The sequence below is a fragment of the Mandrillus leucophaeus genome, unplaced genomic scaffold, assembly GCF_000951045.1.
Source record: "Mandrillus leucophaeus isolate KB7577 unplaced genomic scaffold, Mleu.le_1.0 Scaffold110, whole genome shotgun sequence".
NCBI lineage: Eukaryota > Metazoa > Chordata > Mammalia > Primates > Cercopithecidae > Mandrillus > Mandrillus leucophaeus.
In genome coordinates, this window is record NW_012099210.1 from 1,702,675 (window position 1) to 1,724,481 (window position 21,807).

Here is a 21,807-nt window from a genome sequence, read left to right on the forward strand (position 1 = left end):
TTTTTTAGACAGAGTCTTGCTCTGTCGCCTAGGATGGAGTGCAGTGGCATGATCTTGGCTCACTGCAACCTCCGTCTCCTGGGTTCAAGCATTCTCCTGCCTCAGCCTCCCGAGTAGCTGGGATTACAGGCACACGCCACCACACCTGGCTAATTTTTGTGTTTTTAGTAGAGACAGGGTTTCACCATGTCGACCAGGGTGGTCTCAAACTCTTAACCTCAGGTGATCCACCCACCTTCTATCTTTCTTAATTGCTGATAGCATCTGGTCATCAAATAATAAATTTGAATGATCTATCTCCATTGTACCACGTGTGTGTGCATGTGTGTTTGCATGCATGCACATGCGTGCATGTGTGTGTGTGTGCGCGTGTGTGACTCTCATTCTGTACCTGTAGTCTAAACTGGACCCTTTGGGACCTAGAGCCATGAGTCATATATGTGTATTTCATTATCTATGAAACAGCTGCTATACATATTTCTGATCCAGTCCCAGAAAAACTTGATCATTTGAGGGATCCATGTCTGTCTCCTTCTACTAGATTGAAATTCTCATGAGGGCAGGGACTTTGTCATTTCAGTTTTTATATCCCTAGAACCTGGCAAATAATATGTGTGCCTAATGAATTTAAATTGTCGGTCTAGAATCCAGTCAGATCTTCCAAATCTAGAAGTACAATGGAAACTGCTTTTGATAAGTCTTCTATGTTAATACAAGAGGATTAAAAATAGATAGTGAGACAGCTACTCTAAGAAGCTTCTGTTCTTACCTTAGATGAAAGCGAATTTGACAAGCTAATAGGAGAGAAGAATTGAATTAACTTATCAGCCTTTGGGTTTCTCAATAGTCTGAAGACTTTTGTCTATTAGCATTGCCTGCCTTTGATGCATAGACAGCCTCCTACAGGGACTGCTGCCTTACAATCAAGGTCTGCACATTTGTTTGTTATTAGTAGAATAAGTCTAACTTAGATAATAACTTAGGCAACTTTGTCACTTTTAAAAATTTTTTAATTCTTACAGAAAAAGAAGGCATTGCTAAAATTTTCTGGATTGGTTTAAATCAGCTATACTCTGCTAGAGGCTGGGAATGGTCAGATCACAAACCATTAAACTTTCTCAACTGGGATCCAGGTAACTGCTCCTTCCCCACCCCTCTGCACAGAACAAATCTTCAAAAAAGCAAAAGCTTCTCACTCACCAATAGCTTAGAAAAGTTTCACATCTTGGCAACTCTTACTATGGTTACCTCTCAGAGAATGTTTTCTTCCTAAACCATTCTTAATTGTGATACTGTTATTGCCAAGCTGAACCACACCATGGACAACTGGGCATTTGAACCTTTAGACCTTTAGAACAACCCTGCATTTTTATGTAAGAGCAGAAGGAGCTCCACCACATGGCCCAGAAGCCATTCTGTGTCCCTAAAGGACTTGGCATGGCTATGACTCACCCATGCTGTGTTTCATCTGCAGCTTAACTCTAATATGGACATATCCCTTCATTTTCAAACTCCTGGGGTCTCTCCCCACTATAGCATGCAAGTACTGACAACATCATGGTTGTATTTTCTAATACAAATAAATACTTCAAAGAGAGTCTTTTAGGGAATAAAACAAACAAAATGCCATTTAGCCAAAAGATTTTCTCCCCAAAGGAAGGATTAGACAATTTTGAAAAATAAAATAAAATCTTTGACTTACGACAAATGTAGAACCTAAAGTTAACACTGATTTCAATATAAAACTGCTCTGTACACATATAGGAAAACTGAGTTAAGAGCAATAAAATTCCAATTAGTCACTTTAGTTAATTTAGTTTGCTAAATTTCCTTATCAGCAAATGAAGTAATACTTTTATTATTTCACTAAATAGAATCTTTAAAGATAATTTAATCTTTAACTCAAGGCCTTAATGGCATGACAATGATAAATTAATATTTTTATTTTATGGAGTAGCAGATTAAGAGCTACTAACCACAGAATATGACCTGGAAGTCATTTAAGGAAAAAGTTTTTGTTTTTGTTTTTGTTTTTAAAATTAACTACAATGTATCATAATATTTTCCCCTTAGATCCTATATTTTAGAAGAAAGACATATTTAAGCACATAATTATTCATTGAGGCTTATACATTTCAATTTAGCTAAGTTTTAACTATACTGTGAGTTCCCATAAAAGCATAAAATTAGGAATACAAATTATTCTTTATGACCACCATCCTGGCCCTAACTTTCTCATTCTAATGCTTTGAAAAATGTTCCCTTTTAAGACAGACCCAGTGCACCTACTATAGGTGGCTCCAGCTGCGCAAGAATGGATGCTGAGTCTGGTCTGTGGCAGAGCTTTTCTTGTGACGCTCAACTTCCCTATGTCTGCAGGAAACCATTAAATAATACGGTGGAGTTAACAGGTATCTTTCTTACATGCTTATACAAATAGGTCTTAAAATCATAGTTTTGTGAAAACAAGTAAATCTTTTCCGACATCCATTTCCACCTTTCCTTCTCCTGATACTGATAGTACCGAAAAGTACTTGATTTTGAACCCTGTGGTTAGACGTTATCAACCATATATGAATAAAGCTTTGGTTGAGGTAATAAAGAATATTAAATAAAAGGATGTACTTGCCCAGAAGAAGGCAGAGATATTCGAGATAGGAAATATACTTCTGTTCGTGTGTGGCTCTTTTTTCTCCAGAGCAGCGGTTCTCCAGGGGTGGTCCCCAGACCAACAGCATCAGCATCACCTCTTCCTGTTAGAAATGCAAACTCTCAGGACCCACCACGGATTTGCTACATCAGAAACTAGAGGATGGGGTCCAGCAATCTATGTTTTAAGAAGCTCTCCAGGTGGTTCTGATGCATATTCAAGTCTGAGAACCACTACTGTGCATGCCTCCGTAACAAGGCAAAACCTATGGACACAGGAGTAATCCCAGGCTTCTTCACCCTGTGCCCCACAGCACCCGGCCCTCTTCTGTCCTTCTCTGCCAGGCAGGTCTTTGCCTTGAAAAATCAAGTAAAAAAGGAGAGGTGCAGAGGGACAAAATGTGTACAATGAGGGGGGTTTTCCAGGGAGTTTGGGGATGAAAGAGACATAAGAACAGCTGAAGTTTTTGAGGAGTGGAAGGGTGTGAGGAGTTTTTGAAAGAATGGAGAAGAGGAGTGCCTTGACTGTCAAGCACAGGGCCTGATGTATACCTGGTATTTAATTACATCCTCACCAAATGAGAGAAACTAATACTCAAAACTGGAGGGGTGTATTAGTCCATTTTCATGCTACTGATAAAGACATACCCAAGACTGGGAGGAAAAAGAGGTTTAATAGACTTACAGTCTCACATGGTTGGGGAGGCCTCACAATCATGGTGGAAGGCAAGGAGGAGCAAGTCACATCTCACATGGATGGTGGCAAGCAAAGAAAGAGAGCTTGTGCAGGGAAACTCCCCCTTATAAGACCGCCAGATCTCGTGAGACTTATTCACTATCACGAGAACAGCACGGGAGAGATCTGCCCCCATGATTCAATTACCTTTCACCAGGTTCCTCCCATAACACATGGGAATTTAAGGTGAGATTTGGATGAGGACACAGCCAAACCATATCAAGGGGAAAGGATGATTTTTAAATGTCCTGCTTTAAAAGGAACTATGAGTGAAGGGAATAAAGCATCCAAATGTCTTGTCATCTAAAAAGGAGCATAGAGCAATTTTTAAGGAAAAACTAGATATAAAATAAAGAATGTAAGGGGATATTTTAAGATAATAGGGGAAATGAACATTTGTCTTCCAAGTTGATTCAAACTGCATTTAGTCCATACAACAAAAGGCATAATAGAAAAGCCAGCACAAATGAAAATAAGCTAGAGCAATTGATGATAGATTAAGTAAATATCTCGCAGTAGCAATTATTAAGTAAATCATGATGTTTCCACATGATTGAATAATATGCATTTACTAAAATAACTGTGCCAGCAGGAAAATACAAAGAACAAAACCAAATGATATTCCTACTTATCATTTTAATCTTGTAAAAATATATATTCATTGAGACAAAGACTAGAATATGAAAATGATTGCATTAAGCTCCATTGTGGGTGATATTTTTCCTCTGTTCCTTTATCATAATTATAAAATATAACAATAATACATGCTATTTCAGAATATTAAAGTTAATTGAGTTATCTTGCAAGTGTAAGAGGTTAGCTGAATCTGAATCACTTTATCCTTCAGTAAGAAAACAAACTGTCCACATTTTTAAGATGCTGTGCATTCTTACAACAGATATTCCAAATGGTTCTGAATCAGTGAAGTCTGAGTAACCAACTCACTTTCTGGTTTTGTTAACAGGGGTAGAAGTATTCTGTAGGGTTTTATACTTCATTATTTTTTTCTAATCTGGAAAAATTAGACCTTTGATTGTGAGCTTTATCATGGTCAAAACAGAATCACTAATTCCGTGAGGTCCGTCTGTCTAGCAGAGGGAAGGAAAGAAGTGCAGGGGTAACCTTTGCCCTTTCCCTCCGTTGCTGCCATCTCTTGGATGCGAAGTATATAAACGTCTTATTCTGTCCCTTAAATCTCTGCCTGTCCTTTGTTCAACAGTGAGCATTAATCTACATCCCCTTGCTAAGCTGACCATACAAGAAAACGAGGCTCGCCCTCTTATAATCTTCTCAAGGACAGAGACTGGAGGGAAACCTAACAAATTCCATACCCGGGAAAAGATTTGTCAGAAACTGACTTAAGGCACATCTTTCTACTGTCTACTTGGACTAAGGGCAATCTCTCCCTTGATTGCGTCCAAACCCTTTAATAGTCTGTGCTCAGCCATATAACGCATTGAAGCACGTTAAAGTCACATCATTTTCTGAATCCCAGTGGGAATTCCTACGATGCCATATATACCTCATTTATGTGATAGGCACCACATGAATTCATGTCACTGTAGCATCTGACATCACATTCCCCAGTTTTCCAGGACCCTCATTATTCAAGAAAAAATAATTTGCAATGTTATTGATTCAAATAGATGTATCTTTACTGGAATATAAATAGCTGCTTTTCCCCCAGATGTCTGGACATACTCAGATACCCGCTGTGATGCAGGCTGGCTGCCAAATAATGGATTTTGCTATCTGCTGGTAAATGAAAGTAATTCCTGGGATAAGGCACATGCGAAATGCAAAGACTTCAGTGGTGACCTAATCAGCATTCATTCTTTAGCAGATGTGGAGGTGGTGGTCACAAAACTCCATAATGAGGGTAAGTTTTAAAAAATATCCTATTTGAAAGGCTTAAGGCATTTTAAAGTATCCCTGGTTTTAGACTCTTGGTGGGAATGAAAAGCTTACAGTCTGATCCCACAGGTCAGCACTGTCAGATAGGATTGTCTCTGGTGATGGAACTGTTCTACAATTAGCACTGTCTAGTATGGTGGCCACTAGCCACATGCAGCTTTTGAGCAGTTGGCATGTAGCTAGGGCAACTGAGGAACTGAATTATTACTTTTATTTCATTTTAACTAATTTAAGTGGCCACATGTGCCTAGTGGCAACCAATTTGACAGTACTACCATTGATTGAATGATCTCCCTCTTCTCATGAGCTAAATTTTATTTAAGTTGCTCAGAAAACTTAAGTGATAATTACTTCACTTTTGTAATTACTTGAAAGCTAAATACTGGTAAAGGAAAATATACTAGACTGACAGTATTATGATCTCTTCGTAGAATTCACTAATAATAGCTAAGAGTAGATACCTACTCAGTGCCAGCCTGGTGCTCCTTGTTTCACTTGTAAGGCAGCAGAGTCATACCAGGGCAGCAGTGGACAGTATTTCTGTTCAAACTGGGATATGTATGATTGTATTTGTAGAATTTCATTCATCCCACAAAGCAAAGTTTATCTACACCAGATATCAGGAACACTCAGCCTGCAGTTGTTCTACCCGTGTACTTTACTGGCATAAGTGACTTAAAAAGCCTTCATTACCCAACCTGCCTGTCTTATCAACATATTAATAACCAAATTAAGAGTACTACAAAGGCTCTTAAAACTCCGTATCAGAGTGTAAAAATTCGTATAACAATATAAATATTAAAGTATGTAATTGAGCAAAACCAAAGAAATAAAACATTTTTCTTTTAGATACCAAAGAAGAAGTATGGATAGGCCTTAAGAACATAAATATACCAACTTTATTTCAGTGGTCAGATGGTACTGAAGTTACTCTAACATATTGGGATGAGAATGAGCCAAATGTTCCCTACAATAAGACGCCTAACTGTGTTTCCTACTTAGGAGAGGTAGGAAACCTCCTACGGTTTCTTTATATTCTTATTGTTTCACTTAATGATAATATTAAGATTTCTTTGGTTGGGAAGTTTGTGTATAAGCTGGAAAAGAAAAGGTAAGAGCCCTCTGGATCAGGGTACAGGGCCACGGACCATTACCTGTTAAGAATTGGGTCGCACAGCAGGAGATGAGTGGCGGGTAAGCAAGCATTACTGCCCGAGCTCCGCCTCCTGTAAGATCGGCAGCACCATTAGATTCTCATAGGAGGGCGAACCCTATTATGAACTGCACATGCAAGGGATCTAGGTTGCACTTCCTTGTGGAACAGTTTCATCCCAAAACTATCCTCTTCGCCACTCTCTGTGGAAAAAAATTGTCTTCCACAAAACTGGTCCCTGGTGCCAAAGGTTGGCAAAAAATAATCTCTAGATTGTCTTTCTGGTAGTTACTTTAAAAAGGTAAATAAAAGCAATTACTAAGTAAGCAACCTACATCCTATCTGAGAGCATCTTTTCTGGTCTCAAACAGATACAGAGAATCCCTTTAGAACTCAGATTCTTGTGCCAGACTGATTCTAGCAACCTGCTTTCTCTCAGGACCAGGGCCTCCACCCACCTTTCTGCCATCAATGTGATATTTGGCTAACCACAATTTAACCTGAAAAATCCCATCTTCCAAATTCATGTTCAGATTGTTTTATATCGATACTACTTTGAAAAGTGAAAAAATGATTTTATTTAAAAATTAGGCCTAACATCTTTCAGAAACCATCTTACTCCTATAGAGTGCTCAGCCTTAATAATCCAAAATAGGCTGTGTCTTGAGCAGAAAAGATATATGTACCTCTATGTTTTGTTTGTATCACTTTCCCGTGGACTCCTAATTGGTTACTGAAAGTGACTGTGTCACTTAGACATCTAAAGAGACTTAAGTGGAAGCAATAAATATGTGTGTTTAAAAGAAATTTAGAAAGGTGTCACATTTGAAGCTCTATTCAAAATGATATCCAACATGTCTTTAAAAGAACATCAGAAATGGAAAGGGGTTCCCATGGGCAAGAGTGAACTGATGGCATACCTAGACAGCATTCCAATGTTCAAAACTGACCCTTATCACAATCATCTTATTAAAATTTAATTCGAAGAAAGCAAAGTGACTCAGTCAATTAAGCAAATTAATGTTAAATAGCATATTTGAAAGAGAGAATTTTGAAGTCCAGGTTGAAGTAGAGTTGAAAGAAACTTTTGACCTAGAATTCGTGGAGAACAGCTATTTTAGCCACCGTCATCATTTTACACGTGAGGAAACTGAGAAAGGAAGGTTGATGATGTGCCTAAAAGTTTCAAACTTGGGTGCAGCACAGCAACATGGCACAAGTATACATATGTAACAAACCTGCACGTTATGCACATGTACCCTAGAACTTAAAGTATAATAATAAAAAATAATTAAAAAAAAATAGTTTCAAACTTTGGCTGTGCCTTAGGGAAGAAGATTAGAATGCTGAAACTGTGGGCTGAGTTCTTCTCTCTTCAGCTTTTATACTAAGTGTCCTTTGATGGTTTTATTGCTACTCTTATAAGAAAATGAAATTTATCCACAATGTGACCTGGAGGTGATGCTGAGGTAACTGGTTGTGAGCCATCGCTTTGCAGGCCTGTTGAGTAGCATTTTCTAGCAGTGTGTTCTCACATTTGATAATTCATTTATATTAATTCTCTTTCTCTCTCTCTCTCTCTCTCTCTCTCTCTCTCTCTCCCCCCCTCCCTCTCTCCCCCCCTCTCTCTCTCCCTCTTCCTCTCTCTCTCTCTCTCTCATAGTTTTTGTGAGTTCAGTTTTGAATATGCGGTAAATAATTTCCTTTCCAAGCAAATGTTTTTGTCTCCTTTCAAAGCTAGGTCAGTGGAAAGTCCAATCATGTGAGGAGAAACTAAAATATGTATGCAAGAGAAAGGGAGAAAAACTGAACGACACAAGTTCTGATAAGATGTGTCCTCCAAATGAGGTAGGTGAATCCCTATGTAAATTTTCTCAAGCAGTGTTACAACTTCTTGGTTAGAAATGGTAGCTGAGACTTAAATAATTCAGACTTATAAAATTGAGGAAACTACTAGTTTCTGTTCATTTATGTTAGAACAAGCCAGAAGGCAGTGAGTTACAGCATATTGCTTCTTACAGAAGCAGAAGTTTGAAAATTTCTATAAATATTTGTAGAATTACTAGCCTCAAGGCTGATGTCTTTACTTCCCCCACTAATATTATCAATATTCAAAAATAATTCATCCAGTGACTATTATACTCTTTATGATGAGCCAGCCTCCAAGGATAAAGAGAATTAACCCATACCTTTTGTCTGACACAGGCTCACAGTCTTGTGGAAGTTATCTGTGAAATTGCATCCCACCCCCATCACATGTGTGAATTCAATAGCCATGTCCTCAATTTCCACATGTTCTAAGATGCTATCAATGTAACAGAAACATGCTTGACAGACGGGGACACCATCAAGTCTGGAAAACAGTTTGACAGTATTTTTCCTCTGATTTAGGGCTGGAAGAGACATGGAGAAACCTGTTACAAGATTTACGAGGATGAGGTCCCTTTTGGAACAAACTGCAATCTGACTATCACTAGCAGGTGTGACCATCAGTCAACTTGTACTCAGAAACTTTCAACTCTGAGTTCTTTTGCTAAACAGTCTTCATAAGAAAAAGGTGCATCTTCAAATAGAGTCAATCATTGTGAAACACTTGCCAATTTGATTCTCCTTTTGTAGATTTGAGCAAGAATACCTAAATGATTTGATGAAAAAGTATGATAAATCTCTAAGAAAATACTTCTGGACTGGCCTGAGAGATGTAGATTCTCGTGGCGAGTATAATTGGGCAACTGTTGGTGGAACAAGGCGGTCTGTAACCTTTTCCAACTGGAATTTTCTTGAGCCAGGTGAGTGTCTTAATCTTTTTTTATATATATGCTTTAAATTCTAGGGCACACGTGCACAACATGCAGGTTTGTTACATAGGTATACATGTGCCATGTTGGTGTGCTGCACTAAAGTAGCAGTATACTGTGACAAGTGAAAGGCAGCACTCCTCTCAAAGGTGTTCCTCACTTACTTTTGAAATGTGAGGGACGTGATGATCTTCAGGATTGGAGGCTATCTATGGAAAAATACACAGAAGCACTGGCTGTGTCTTCCCTATTATGTCCTTGAGAATAATCCAGTGAAAGAAGTTCAAAAACTTAGTTCTCCCAAACCACCATCTAATGACTCAGAGCTAGAAGCACCAGTGCGAGTTTTTAAAATCTTTTCTGTGTAAATCTCAAATAGAATCTCAAAGTGCCCATGTGAGGCTCTTTACATTTTCATCTCTCTGCTTCCTAACCTTTTATCAAAACTGAATGTGTTTTCTTCCATTATTCTCAATGGGTAAGAATCATGGAGGCTATCTTGCATTATTTATTTTAACACTGTTTCATACTTTTAATACTGTTATGAATACATAAAATTATGACTGTCATAAAATAAACAGCAAACAAATGTATGTTACCACATACCTCCTTCTATCTTTATTATACCAGCTTTTCCTTTGGATCAGAATCTGGGAGAGTTGTGTTTTGAGGTTTACTAGGTTGCTTAAAAACTGCTCAAAGTTGTTAAGCTAATTTGAACCAGTATCCTAAGCAGCAATAGTATTTAGGGTACAGCTCTAGAAAGAGACCACCTGGGCACAAATCCTGGGGGCAACCACTTACTAATTCTATGACCTTGAACAAGTCACTTAATTCTCACTGTACCTCAAATTATGACAATAGAATCCCCCCTATAGGTTTGTTGTGAGGATTAATCTTTTTCAAAAAGTACTTTACAAATAGTAAACACCTATCATTATTATTCTGAACAACACATTTCTTTCCTCTCTTTGTTCCATGTCTTTTTATTCTCTCTCCCCAACTTGGCTGAAATAAAGAGTAGGAACACTAGAAGATGTTTGAACTTTAACATTTTAATTGTTAATTGAGCTTTCCACTTCAATCCCAGCTTCCCCGGGCGGCTGCGTGGCTATGTCTACTGGAAAGTCTCTTGGAAAGTGGGAGGTGAAGGACTGCAGAAGCTTCAAAGCACTTTCAATTTGCAAGAAAATGAGTGGACCCCTTGAGCCTGAAGAAGCAGCCCCTAAGCCTAATGACCCCTGTCCTGAAGGATGGCAGAGTTTCCCCACAAGTCTTTCTTGTTATAAGGTAAAGTGACATTCTCATTCTATCCTTTAATGAAGTTATTTTTCCACTATCCTAGTTCGTGTCCTTGTACAAATTATGCTCTTCTCCATAGTCCTATGTAACCTAACTAAAGTGCTCTGGAGCACAGAGTCCTTGGCAGGGCGTCACCGAACCTCTGGCATGAGGTGGTCAGCCCCACACCCTGCACGTGTCCTACCCGAAAAGGCAGGCCCAAGAACTGGCTCCTTCCCAAAGTCTTTTTTCCCAGTAAGTTGGTATACTATATGCCATACTGCCGCTCTGCCTATGATCCTCATATTCCTCTACTTCTTGTTGTCAAATTGATAGCTCCAGCACTGTTTATAGTGTAAAAAATTATATATATATTTATATATGTATTTATATTTATGTATTTGGGTCTGCATCAGTCAGCTAGTCCCATAAACAAACCATTAGATGCCACCCCAAAATTCGGTGGCTATGACAACAAACATATAGCCTCACATTCTCACAGATCTCCAGGCCATCTAGGGTTTGACGAATCTAGTTCGGTGACCTCTGCTCCCAACTTCAGGTCAGCTGTGCTGGGCTCCAGCCCTTCATTCTAGGGCTCAGGCTGAAAGGGCAACAGTTTGCAGGGGTTGGTTATTCTCGTGGTATATCGCTGGAGCCCAAGAAGGCAAGCCAACCATATAAGCACATTTCAGGCCTCTGCTCACTTTACCTCCACTAATATCCCATCAACACAGTAAGTCATATGGCCAAGCCCCATGCCAAGGGACAAAGAAGTGTACTCCACCCACTAGGGGGTTGTGGCAAGACCATCTAGTTATATTACAAGGAACTGAAAAATTGGGACAAATGTAATTTGGCCTGTCCTTGTGTCATCATCTCTTCTTCCTCCTCCTCCTCTTCTTCTTTCTTCTTTCTTTTTCCCCTTTCTTCTTCTTTTGAAACAGCCCAAGTTCCAGGTTTACTTTTGTCACTTTCTGTCAATGTTCACACACCAGTGCAGACTGCTCTTTGGTTCTTCTCGTCAGAACATAGTTCTATTACTGTGTGGGTCACAGTGTCTTATATTCAAAATTTCTATTGTTAGCACATTTCTTTGCCAAAGCCTACTCCCAAAGCATGTATATGTATCGTTTATAGCCTTGCCTACTGGTTCATTTTATCTTTCAAGATCCTAGGAATACGGGAGAACATGGATCTTGTTGGACCACTTCCCCAGTCTGGCTGAGGAAGGCCATCCATCTGACCACAGCGACTGGCATCTGTGCTGGCCCTCAGTTGAGTTGGCACTTTCAGCCGGACTAGTCTGTGTCTCAGTATCTGTGCATTTACCTGTGCCTTCATTACACCTTTCAGAATTCATTTCAGGGGCCCACACATGTGACAGTAATTGACTTTAACACTGTGAAACTTTAAGATTATACCAGAAAACAAATTAACGTTATATTTTGCTAAGGTATTCCATGCAGAAAGAATTGTGAGAAAGAGGAACTGGGAAGAAGCTGAACGATTCTGCCAAGCCCTTGGAGCACACCTTTCTAGCTTCAGCCGTGTGCATGAAATAAAGGAATTTCTTCACTTTTTAACAGACCAGTTCAGGTAATGCTTTTAGAATGAGAATTTCTATGCTGAATTTGATGTCCTCTAGATATTCAAAATTGGCACGTCCTTACCCTCTCTCCCTGTTGGAAAAAAAAAATGGACATGTTTTATTATCTGAAAGGTCATTTGTTGCTTAGCAGTCATGCAACATCAAGCACTCTTAATATGCAGACACTATGAGGAATCTAAAGGTGAATGAAATGTATTCCCTACCCTTTGTTTAATAAAGTCCAACAGCAATGTGTGGCAGAAAATCTAGAACATAGGCAAGGAAGGGCCTCGGGAATTCAGAGGAGGGAGGGAGTGTTTCCGGGAGTATAATCAGGAAAAGTGTCATAAAGAAGGCTGATTCTTGGAAGGTAGGTATTATTTCAAAAGGCAAGATAGGAGAAGGAGAAGGAGCCAGAAAAAAATCAGAACATAAGCAAAGGAACTGAGACCAGAACGTACAGATATGGTCAAGGAGAAATGAGTCATACAAATTAGCTAGAAAATGGGATTTGGATATGAAATTGGAATGTCCTTGTTTGCCAGGGAAGGAGTTTGATCTTAAGTCATTAAGCACAACCAAACAAAAAACAAAAACAAGGTGCCCATGTGTGTATTTATATCTATACACACTCACATATACATGCATATATACATATATATACAGAGAGGAAGGAGTTTCACCATATTGGCCAGGCTCGTCTCGAACTTCTGACCTTAGGTGATCCGCCCACCTCGGCCTTCCAAAGTACTGGGATTGAAGGCATGAGCCACCACGCCCAGCCCGTTTTCAGTTTTGATGAAGTGCGAGTCTGCAAATTTGTTCAATAATAAAGTCTGCGCTTTTGAAAGAGACTTAAAACAAAACTTGCCAATTAGTACTTATCCAGCTCTAAGACTATAATGTTCTTTTCCTGGGAGGAAGGGGCCACAAAATACTACAAAATTGTGAAATTCTAATAAAAATCCTTTAAAAATTAAATTTTAAAAAAATTTTTTAATTTTAAAAATTAAAGCAACTAGCAACATTTTCATTATGCAACAAATAAGTTAGTTCTGAGTAGCTGGTGGCCTCCAGAAATGGGTATGACTCTCCAATTTGCCATGGTCTCTAATTTATTACTTCTTGTGCCCACTTCCCTTGCTTATGTTATGTGCTTGTCTCATATGTACTCAAATAGCAATTGAGTTAATAATCACAAGTCATGTGATCATCTTAATAGGTGCTGAAAATGCATCTGGTAAAATCCACTATTCATTCCTGGTTTAATACATAAATATACACTTACATTTAATAAATATAATATATAAATTCTTATTAGAATAGAAGAATAGCTCAAATCAATAGCCATATCACACTTAATGATGAAGCATTGTTAAGTGCATTTCCCCGAAAGTCTGAAAAAGGTAAGGATCCCTATATCATCACTATTGTTAATCTTCGTTTGAAATTCATCTCCTGCACATTAAGATAAAAACAATACTATAATGTCTAAATGTTTATATATATTAAGCAGAGGAAAAGATAAATTATCAGAGTAAAGCATATACTATTTACACTTAAAACTAGACTTCAAAAATATATCAAAAAGGGTAATGGCTATTATATCTCTAGGAAGTAAGATTTTGAGCGATTTTTAAAGTCTTTTCTTTGGGCTGGGTGTGGTGGCTTACGCCTGTAATCCCAGCACTTTGGGGGCCTGAGGTGAGAGGACTGCTTGAAACCAGGAGTTCGAGACCAGCCTGGGCAGCACAGGGAGACCCTGTCTCTATAAAAAAACAACAACAACAAAAACCAAAAGATTAGCTGGGCATGGTGGCACACACCTGTAGTCCTGGTTACTCAGGAGGCTGAGTCAGGAGGATCACTTGAGCCCAGGAGTTCAAGGATACAGTGAGACAAGATAGTGCCACTGCACTCCAGCTTGGGCAACAGAGTGAGATGCTGTCTCTAAAAAATAAATGAATAAAATATTTTCTTTGGAAATTTCCATATCTTCCAGATTTGCTTTTTGTTTTGTTTTGTTTTGTGTTTTGAGACAGGGTCTTGTTTTGTCACTCAAGTCCAGTGGTGTGATTACAGCTCACTGCAGCCTCAACCTCCCAGACTCAGGTAATCCCCCTCCTTCAGCCTCCCAAGTAGCTGGGACTACAGTCACATGCCACAACACCCAGCTGATGTTTGTATTTTTTTTGTAGAAACAGGTTTTTCCATGTTGCTCGGGCTAATCTCAGATTCCTGGGCTCAAGCGATTCACCTTCCTTGGCCTCCCAAGGTGCTGGGATCACAGATGTGAGCCACAGTGCCTGGCCCAGATTTGCTCTAATATAGCTTCTGCTGTGTTTTTCTCATTAGAGAATGTAGTTTCACTACAGTGTACTGGAAACCTAATATAAAATACAATACCTGTGTTCCATAAATATTTATTTATTAAGCATCTGTCATAGAATCTCAGGTATTCTAGACATCATTGTCTAGTGTTAGAAATTAATATACAAAATTTCACTGCAGACTCACCCAAGGTAATTTGTATATACTAAATACCAACTCTCGGGTTATTTTTGAGGTGAGTGTTAGCTATTCCCTCAACCTTGAGAATAGATTATAACAAATACAAAATTCAGACCAAAATTTTCCATACATGCAGACATTTGCTATGCAAACATTTATTGAAGCAGACACAAAACACCTTATACAACCTGTTTTGTAAGCTTGACAACATCCCAGCAATCTGTCCTTTTTGGTGTTTTAACTATCACCTTGCACAGGTTTACTTGAGCAGATGTGGCAGCATTCTGTTCCCATTGTAGTGAGTATCAGGCCGTCACAGTCACAGGACCCAATGACTGGATGTGGGATTGTTTAGAATCAAGCCCTACTAAGATACAGGTTGTGGCCTCACAAAATTCTAATATATTCTTGAGAAGTGTGAGAGTTTCTCTAAATATTTTAGCTAATCCCCACATCTCAAATAACTTATATTTCACCAATGAGAGCCCAATCCTACTATCATGCCGATGAACAAGCTTCCGATTTCAGCGACATTAACCCAGTTCTCACATTCACTCTGCTCATGACCAAAGCTTCCAGTGTGACTTTGGTGATCATGGAAGTCCTCATGATGGCCACCTCTGGAGCATGGCCTTTTTTTTTTTTTTTTTTTTTTTTTAATTGTACTTTAGGTTCTAGGGTACATGTGCATTTTTTAAAATTATACTTTAGGTTCTAGGGTACATGTGCACAATGTGCAGGTTTGTTACGTATGTATACATGTGCCATTTGGTTTGTTGCACCCATTAGCTCATCATTTACATTAGGTATTTCTCCTAATGCTATCCCTCCCCCATCCCTCCGCCCCATGACAGGTCACGGTGTGTGATGTTCCCCACACTGTGTCCAAGTGTTCTCATTGTTCAGTTGCCACCTATGAGTGAGAACATGCAGTGTTTGGTTTTCTGTCCTTGTGATAGTTTGCTCAGAATGATGGTTTCCAGCTTCATCCATGTCCCTACAAAGGACTCGAACTCATCCTTTTTTATGACTGCATAGTATTCCATGGTGTATATGTGTGGGGCATGGCCTTTCTAATACACCACCAATACTTCCTGACATGTAAGTTTCAAGCAGGGCAACTTAACGGCCCTTAGATTTCAAGCTTGACACAGACAATATCATACTATCCAGGTAAAGTATTTTTAAGTAAAATGCTGATATAAGGTCTAGATTCCAAGCAAGCGGTTAGTAACCCTAACTGGAACGAAGAGCCGTGGATAAGTACTAAGCAATGAGGTTGTAGATATTTGTGAGAAACAATAAGCAGAAAACATTGGAACATCATATGTGATAGAAATGACCATTAAGAGAGCATCCATATACAGAATGAATTACACCAGGAAACAAAACATGAAAGGAAACTTATGATTTGTTTCTTTGTTTTGAATCACACTTGTTGAGCACTCCCTTCTTTAAAAAATTAATACAAGTTAATTATATAAAATTTGGAAAAGATAAAAACAGATAATGAAGCAATCACTCACCTCAAATCCTAGCTCCTGATTATAAACATAGTAAACACTTAATGTAAACCCTTTCCATTTACTTACATCTCTACACATATAGCTTTTACAAAACCTATTTTCCATAGAATGTACTATGTTTAATTTTTTTCTAATAAAAATAATGTATATTGAATTTAGAAAACAGAACAGCACAGAGAAAAAACAAATCTCCATAATCCCTTCACTCGTAGGAACTGTATTTTATTTGTACTTGGATCCTAGCAGCTAACACAATGCCATAGTAAGCATACTGCGTTGTTTGCTTAATAACTTCTCCATAATAAAGAAAGTGTTTGCCTGTGCTGTGCTTACAGAACATATTCTAAAACCAAAATTGTAACTATGGCTGAAAGGAAAGAAGGAAGCAAACCCATTTATATTAGAAAATGATTCTAAAGCATACTCCTTGATGCCTTGGTTTTTATTGCAGGAATTGACCTTTCTCAGCAAGATGTCTATTGCTCAAATTGTGTATTGCATGCCAAGCAGTTAAGTCAGATTACTGCTGTACCTCTCACAATCTAAGTTCCACATCTCTATTTGTATTTCAGGGAAAAAGATTCATGGTGCACCAAATCATTAAGGCTCTAAGATCTTTGCAACTCCTAATGGTAGCCCAACAGGGAAAGCCATTGTAGGGCAGAAATAACCATAGGATTAGAGAAGAAAGCCTTGTTTGCGATGCCATTGCTGCTGTGTACACTGCCTCCTGTGATGTGGCATGAATGGATTTAGACATAAATCTAAGGCTTTGTAGAATAAGCACCCTCATCAAATAGTATTTATTGGGGCTTATGGCTGAGATACTGTTTTCCTTAGCAACCAGATGCAGCAGGAAATTTGATTGAGAATAGGAATTTTAACACAATTACACATATTAACCTTTTATGCAATCTCTTCATAACCCAGTAGTTTTAAAACCATATACTTAGTGCTTGGAGTACCAGGAATTTGTAAAGAGAAAGAGGGAATCTCAGTTTGACTTGATTCCCTGGTTATGATCGGGTACAATTTTTTCCTTCACATTTTCTAAAATTAACATTGGAAGTGTGCAATGATTAATGTGATAGCCAATTTCTTCTTCCCTTTATCTTCCTACAGTTCAACTAGGTCAAACCAGGAATGAGTTACAATTGAGGAAATATTTTCCACTTCTGATCCAGCACACAAAAAAAATACATACACGTAGCTATTATTTTCTGTATTTATGACATGTTAGTGAGTTCTTTAAAATGAACCTGAAATCTGTAAATTTCTGTGTTCAAATGAAACTCAGTTTCAGAAAGTAGTAGAGATTAGAAATTTTGGACAATCGAGCAAACTCTTCTCTAGGAAACTGTCCTCTGAGATGCAGTAAAGGAGCCAGAAATGGGCTTGAAAGCAGAGATGTTTCTAAGTGGAAGGAAGGGGAGCTATTAGCTGAGAGAAGACTGGGTAAGGGCTTAAGGAGCCTAGAAAGTTGAGGACAAACCACTAAAAAGGCTGCCAGTGGGAGCCTCTGCAATGCAGGTGACAAATGATCTTTGATTGTCTTCCTGGTTGTATTGTGGATTGTGTAAAGAAGATAAAATAGCTAATGCTTACTTTAGGGAAACACAAAATTCTACACGAATTCCCCAGGCCCAAATATACAGTATGCAAAGATTTGGGAGAAATGAAGTTATTTCCCCCAAATAAATATGAGGAAGAATACTTAACTCCCTCTCTATTTTAGCCGTCTGGCTCTAACTGTGCTGTATATGCCAGTTGTCTAGACCCTGTGGTTTAGAAATCCAGCACTCGGGTGGTCTGATACACTCAGAAGCCTGTAAGGGAGCTCTGACGAGCAGAAGGCATAAACTGCAAATTCCTCTTTAGCTGCTAAATTTAAACTGGACTTGATTGTCTCCACTGGATATATCTTAAATCCACAAATTGGTGGATCTTTCTCTGTGGAAGAAAACAGTATAACAATGAAAACCAAAACAGGACAGTCCTCATTCATATTCCATTGCATTAAGTCAAAAACCTTGAGGTTGAAAAGATGAAAAAGTACTTATTGTTGTTAAAATACGAGGGAATGTTGAATAAAGGTAAGAAATAAAGAAAAGCAATTATTTATTTAAAAATAAGAAATTAGTTTAAAATTCTTTGTTTCAGCCTTTGATTCACTAGTACATTTTATTAAAATGAACTTATGATATTTCTCTGTAGACTCGTAGCTATATGTTCCATATATTCCATATATTCTGCTGAACTTGAGAATATGCATTGTTTTTAGATTTGAAATCTACCCCTTCTTTAAAATGTATTCTATATTATACTTATAGGCATATTACATTTATATATGTATACACACATGTACTGATCATACATATCATGTGCCAACAAAAAAGGTTAAATTATATGGATGATTATTTGTCACCCAAAAGTGTAATAAATTTTAGAAAATATTTTCAAATGGAGTTAGAGGCAGAGAAAAATTTCTATGCTTATATCACGTCTACTTATGCTGTATATTTATCCCTGGCCAGAGCATAAATGTATTTGAGGGGAAAGATTACTTAGACATATGTTCCTGCCTCCATATGCTTGTGTAGATAGTCTTCCTTGGAAGGCCTACCCTTCTTCCTCTTTGCCAATCTGATTACTGGCATTCAGAGCATGTCTAGAAAGAAATGTTAGCCATCCCTTGAAGAATATCTTTTGTCCTACCAACCTCACGAAGTCTTTCTTCATTTTCTGCAGTCCACAGTGACCTCTCCTTTCTCTGAACTTTTGTATCATCTAAAATGTGTACAACTCATTTGATAGCTTTCATAAATGGTCTTTAGTGTTTTGTTCATATATATCTTATCTCTATTTCATATTACATTTGAGGGTAGATGTAGGTCTTAAACTTCTCTGTGTCATCATTGCTCCTAGCTTAATGCCTTTTACATAAAAGTATGATACTTATAGATGATAAGCATAATCACTTAAATGATTACTTAATATATTTTTCTGGTATATTTCTTTGGCACATAAGCAATACTCACATTCTTGTTTACTTTAAACTTGGTGGGTAGTAGGAACTCAACTATGTTTCAACTATTGTTTAACAAAAATTTAGCCAAATAGTTCTGCATTTTAAAGAAGAATGTTTGATAGTGTTATAGACAAACACTTTAAAGAAATGCCATTGTTGCTTTTGAGTGTATCTGAAAATATTCTTTAATATTCAAGCACTACAGTAAAAGTCTTTTTTCCTCTTAAAATTCAAAGAATGGTTTTTGCCTTTCATATGAAGAAAACAGCTTAAAATGTAGTTTTAAAAGTATGGTACTTTTTATGTAGCTACCCCATATTAAGGACTTAGTTTCGTTTCAAAAGACTTCTTTATGTTGCTTGAAACTGTGCTTTTCAATTAGTGACGCACTTTAGACATGTGAGTGCTAAATATTTTTGCCAAGCATTGTCCTCGTATTTTTAACACTTGCTTTTTACATAGTGGCCAGCGTTGGCTGTGGATTGGTTTGAATAAAAGGAGCCCAGATTTACAAGGATCATGGCAATGGAGTGATCGTACACCAGTAAGTTAAAACATTATTGTTTTAGGTAGTATGGAAGCACTGTTTCAATAACAAGTTGTTTGTTAAATAATACATCCACACCTAAAATTTATATGGAACCAAAAAAGACCCTGAATAGCCAAAGAAATACTGAGCAAAAAGAATAAAGCTGGAGGCCACCATACTACCTGAGCTCAAAAATACACCTCAAAGCTATAGTAACCAAAACAGCATGGTACTGGCATAAAAACAGACACATAGACCAACAGAACAGAATAGAGAGGCCAAAAATACATCCACGTATTTATAGCCAACAGGTTTTCAACAAAGATACCAAGAACACACAATGGGAAAAGGACAGTCTCTTCTATAAATGATAGTGGGAAAACTGGATTTCCACAGGCAGAAAAATGAGATTAAGCCCTTATCTCATATCATATACAAAAATCAACTCCAAATGAATTGAAGTACTAAATGGAAGGCCCCAAACTGTGAAACTACTAGGAGAAAACATAGGGGGAAAGCTCCATGACATTGGTCTGGACAATGATTTTTTTGGATATGAACTCAAAAACGCAGATGACAAAAGCCAAAATAGACAAATGGGATTACATCAAACTAAAAAGCTTCTGTACAATAAAGGAAACAATCAACAGAGTGAAGAGAAAACCTACAGAATAAGAGAAAATATTTGCAAATTATATATATATATCTGATACAAGATTAATATCCAAAATATAGCCATGCATCACTTAACAATGGGATACATTCTGAGAAATGCATTGTGAGGTAGCGGTTTTGTGCAAACAACATAGAACATACTTAAACAAACCTAGATGGTATAGCCTACTACACATATAGGCTACACATCTAGGCTCTATATTGCTCCTAGGCTACAAACTTGTAGAACCTGTTACTGTACTGAATCCTGTAGGGATTTGTAACACAATGATAACATAGAACAGGTACAGTAAAAATATAATCTTGTGGGAACACATCTTCAAGGGATGGCTAACATTTCTTTCTAGCCATGATCTGAATGCCAGTATTCAGATTGGCCTAGAGGAGGAAGGATAGACCTTCCAAGGAAGACTATCTACAGAAGCATATGGAGGCAGGAACATACATGTAGGCCATCTGTGGTTGACTGAAAGGCCATTATGCAGTGCATGACTGTAGATAAGGAACTCAAACAAATCAATAGCAAGAAAACAACCTGATTTAAAAATGGCCAAATGACTGAATAGACATTTCTCAAAAGAAGACTTACAGATGGCCAACAGTCATATGAAAAAATGCTCAACATCACTAATCATCAGGGAAATGCAAATTAAAACCATAGTAAGTTATCACCTCCCACTTGTCAGAATGATTGCTATAAAAAAGACAAAAGATACATGTTGGTGAGGATGTAGAGAAGAGGGAACTTTTGCACACTGTTGGTGGGAATGTAAATTAGTACAAACATTATTGCAAACAGTATGAAGATTCCTTAAAAAATTTAAAATAGGCCGGGCGCGGTGGCTCATGCCTGTAATCCCAGCACTTTGGGAGGCCGAGATGGGTGGATCACGAGGTCAGGAGATCGAGACCATCCTGGCTAACACGGTGAAACCCCGTCTCTACTAAAAAGTACAAAAAACTAGCCAGGCGAGGTGGCGGGTGCCTGTAGTCCGAGCTACTCAGGAGGCTGAGGCAGCGGAATGGCGTAAACCCGGGAGGCAGAGCTTGCAGTGAGCCGAGATCGTGCCACTGCACTCCAGCCTGGGTGACAGAGCGAGACTCCATCTCAAAAAAAAAAAAAAATTTTAAATAGAACTAATCACATGATCCAGCAATCCCACTACTGGGTATATATTCAAAGGACGTGAAATCAGAATGTTTAAGAGACTCACAGGGTGACTGCAGCACTATTCACAGTAGCCAAGATATGAAATCAACCTAAATGTCCATCAACAGATGAATGGATGAAGCAAGTGTGGTACATGTACACAATGGAGTACTACTCAGCCATAAAAGGGAAGGAAATCCTGCCATTTGTGACAATGTGGATGACCCTGGAGGACATTATGTTAAGAGAAAAAAGCCAGGCACAGA

General features: G+C 38.1%; 1 protein-coding gene across 1 annotated transcript in view; it reads left to right on the forward strand.

Annotated features, from left to right (window-relative positions):
* The window catches only part of LY75 (lymphocyte antigen 75), a 94,704-nt gene that overhangs the window by 17,587 nt on the left and 55,310 nt on the right, over positions 1-21,807 (forward strand). Inside the window, exons 5-14 of the mRNA XM_011992009.1 lie at positions 1,023-1,133; positions 2,271-2,411; positions 5,073-5,264; positions 6,149-6,306; positions 8,190-8,300; positions 8,844-8,932; positions 9,072-9,241; positions 10,341-10,540; positions 11,988-12,130; positions 19,650-19,731. Coding sequence (XP_011847399.1) covers positions 1,023-1,133; positions 2,271-2,411; positions 5,073-5,264; positions 6,149-6,306; positions 8,190-8,300; positions 8,844-8,932; positions 9,072-9,241; positions 10,341-10,540; positions 11,988-12,130; positions 19,650-19,731 — 1,397 coding nt within the window. The remainder of the gene's footprint in view (positions 1-1,022; positions 1,134-2,270; positions 2,412-5,072; positions 5,265-6,148; positions 6,307-8,189; positions 8,301-8,843; positions 8,933-9,071; positions 9,242-10,340; positions 10,541-11,987; positions 12,131-19,649; positions 19,732-21,807) is intronic.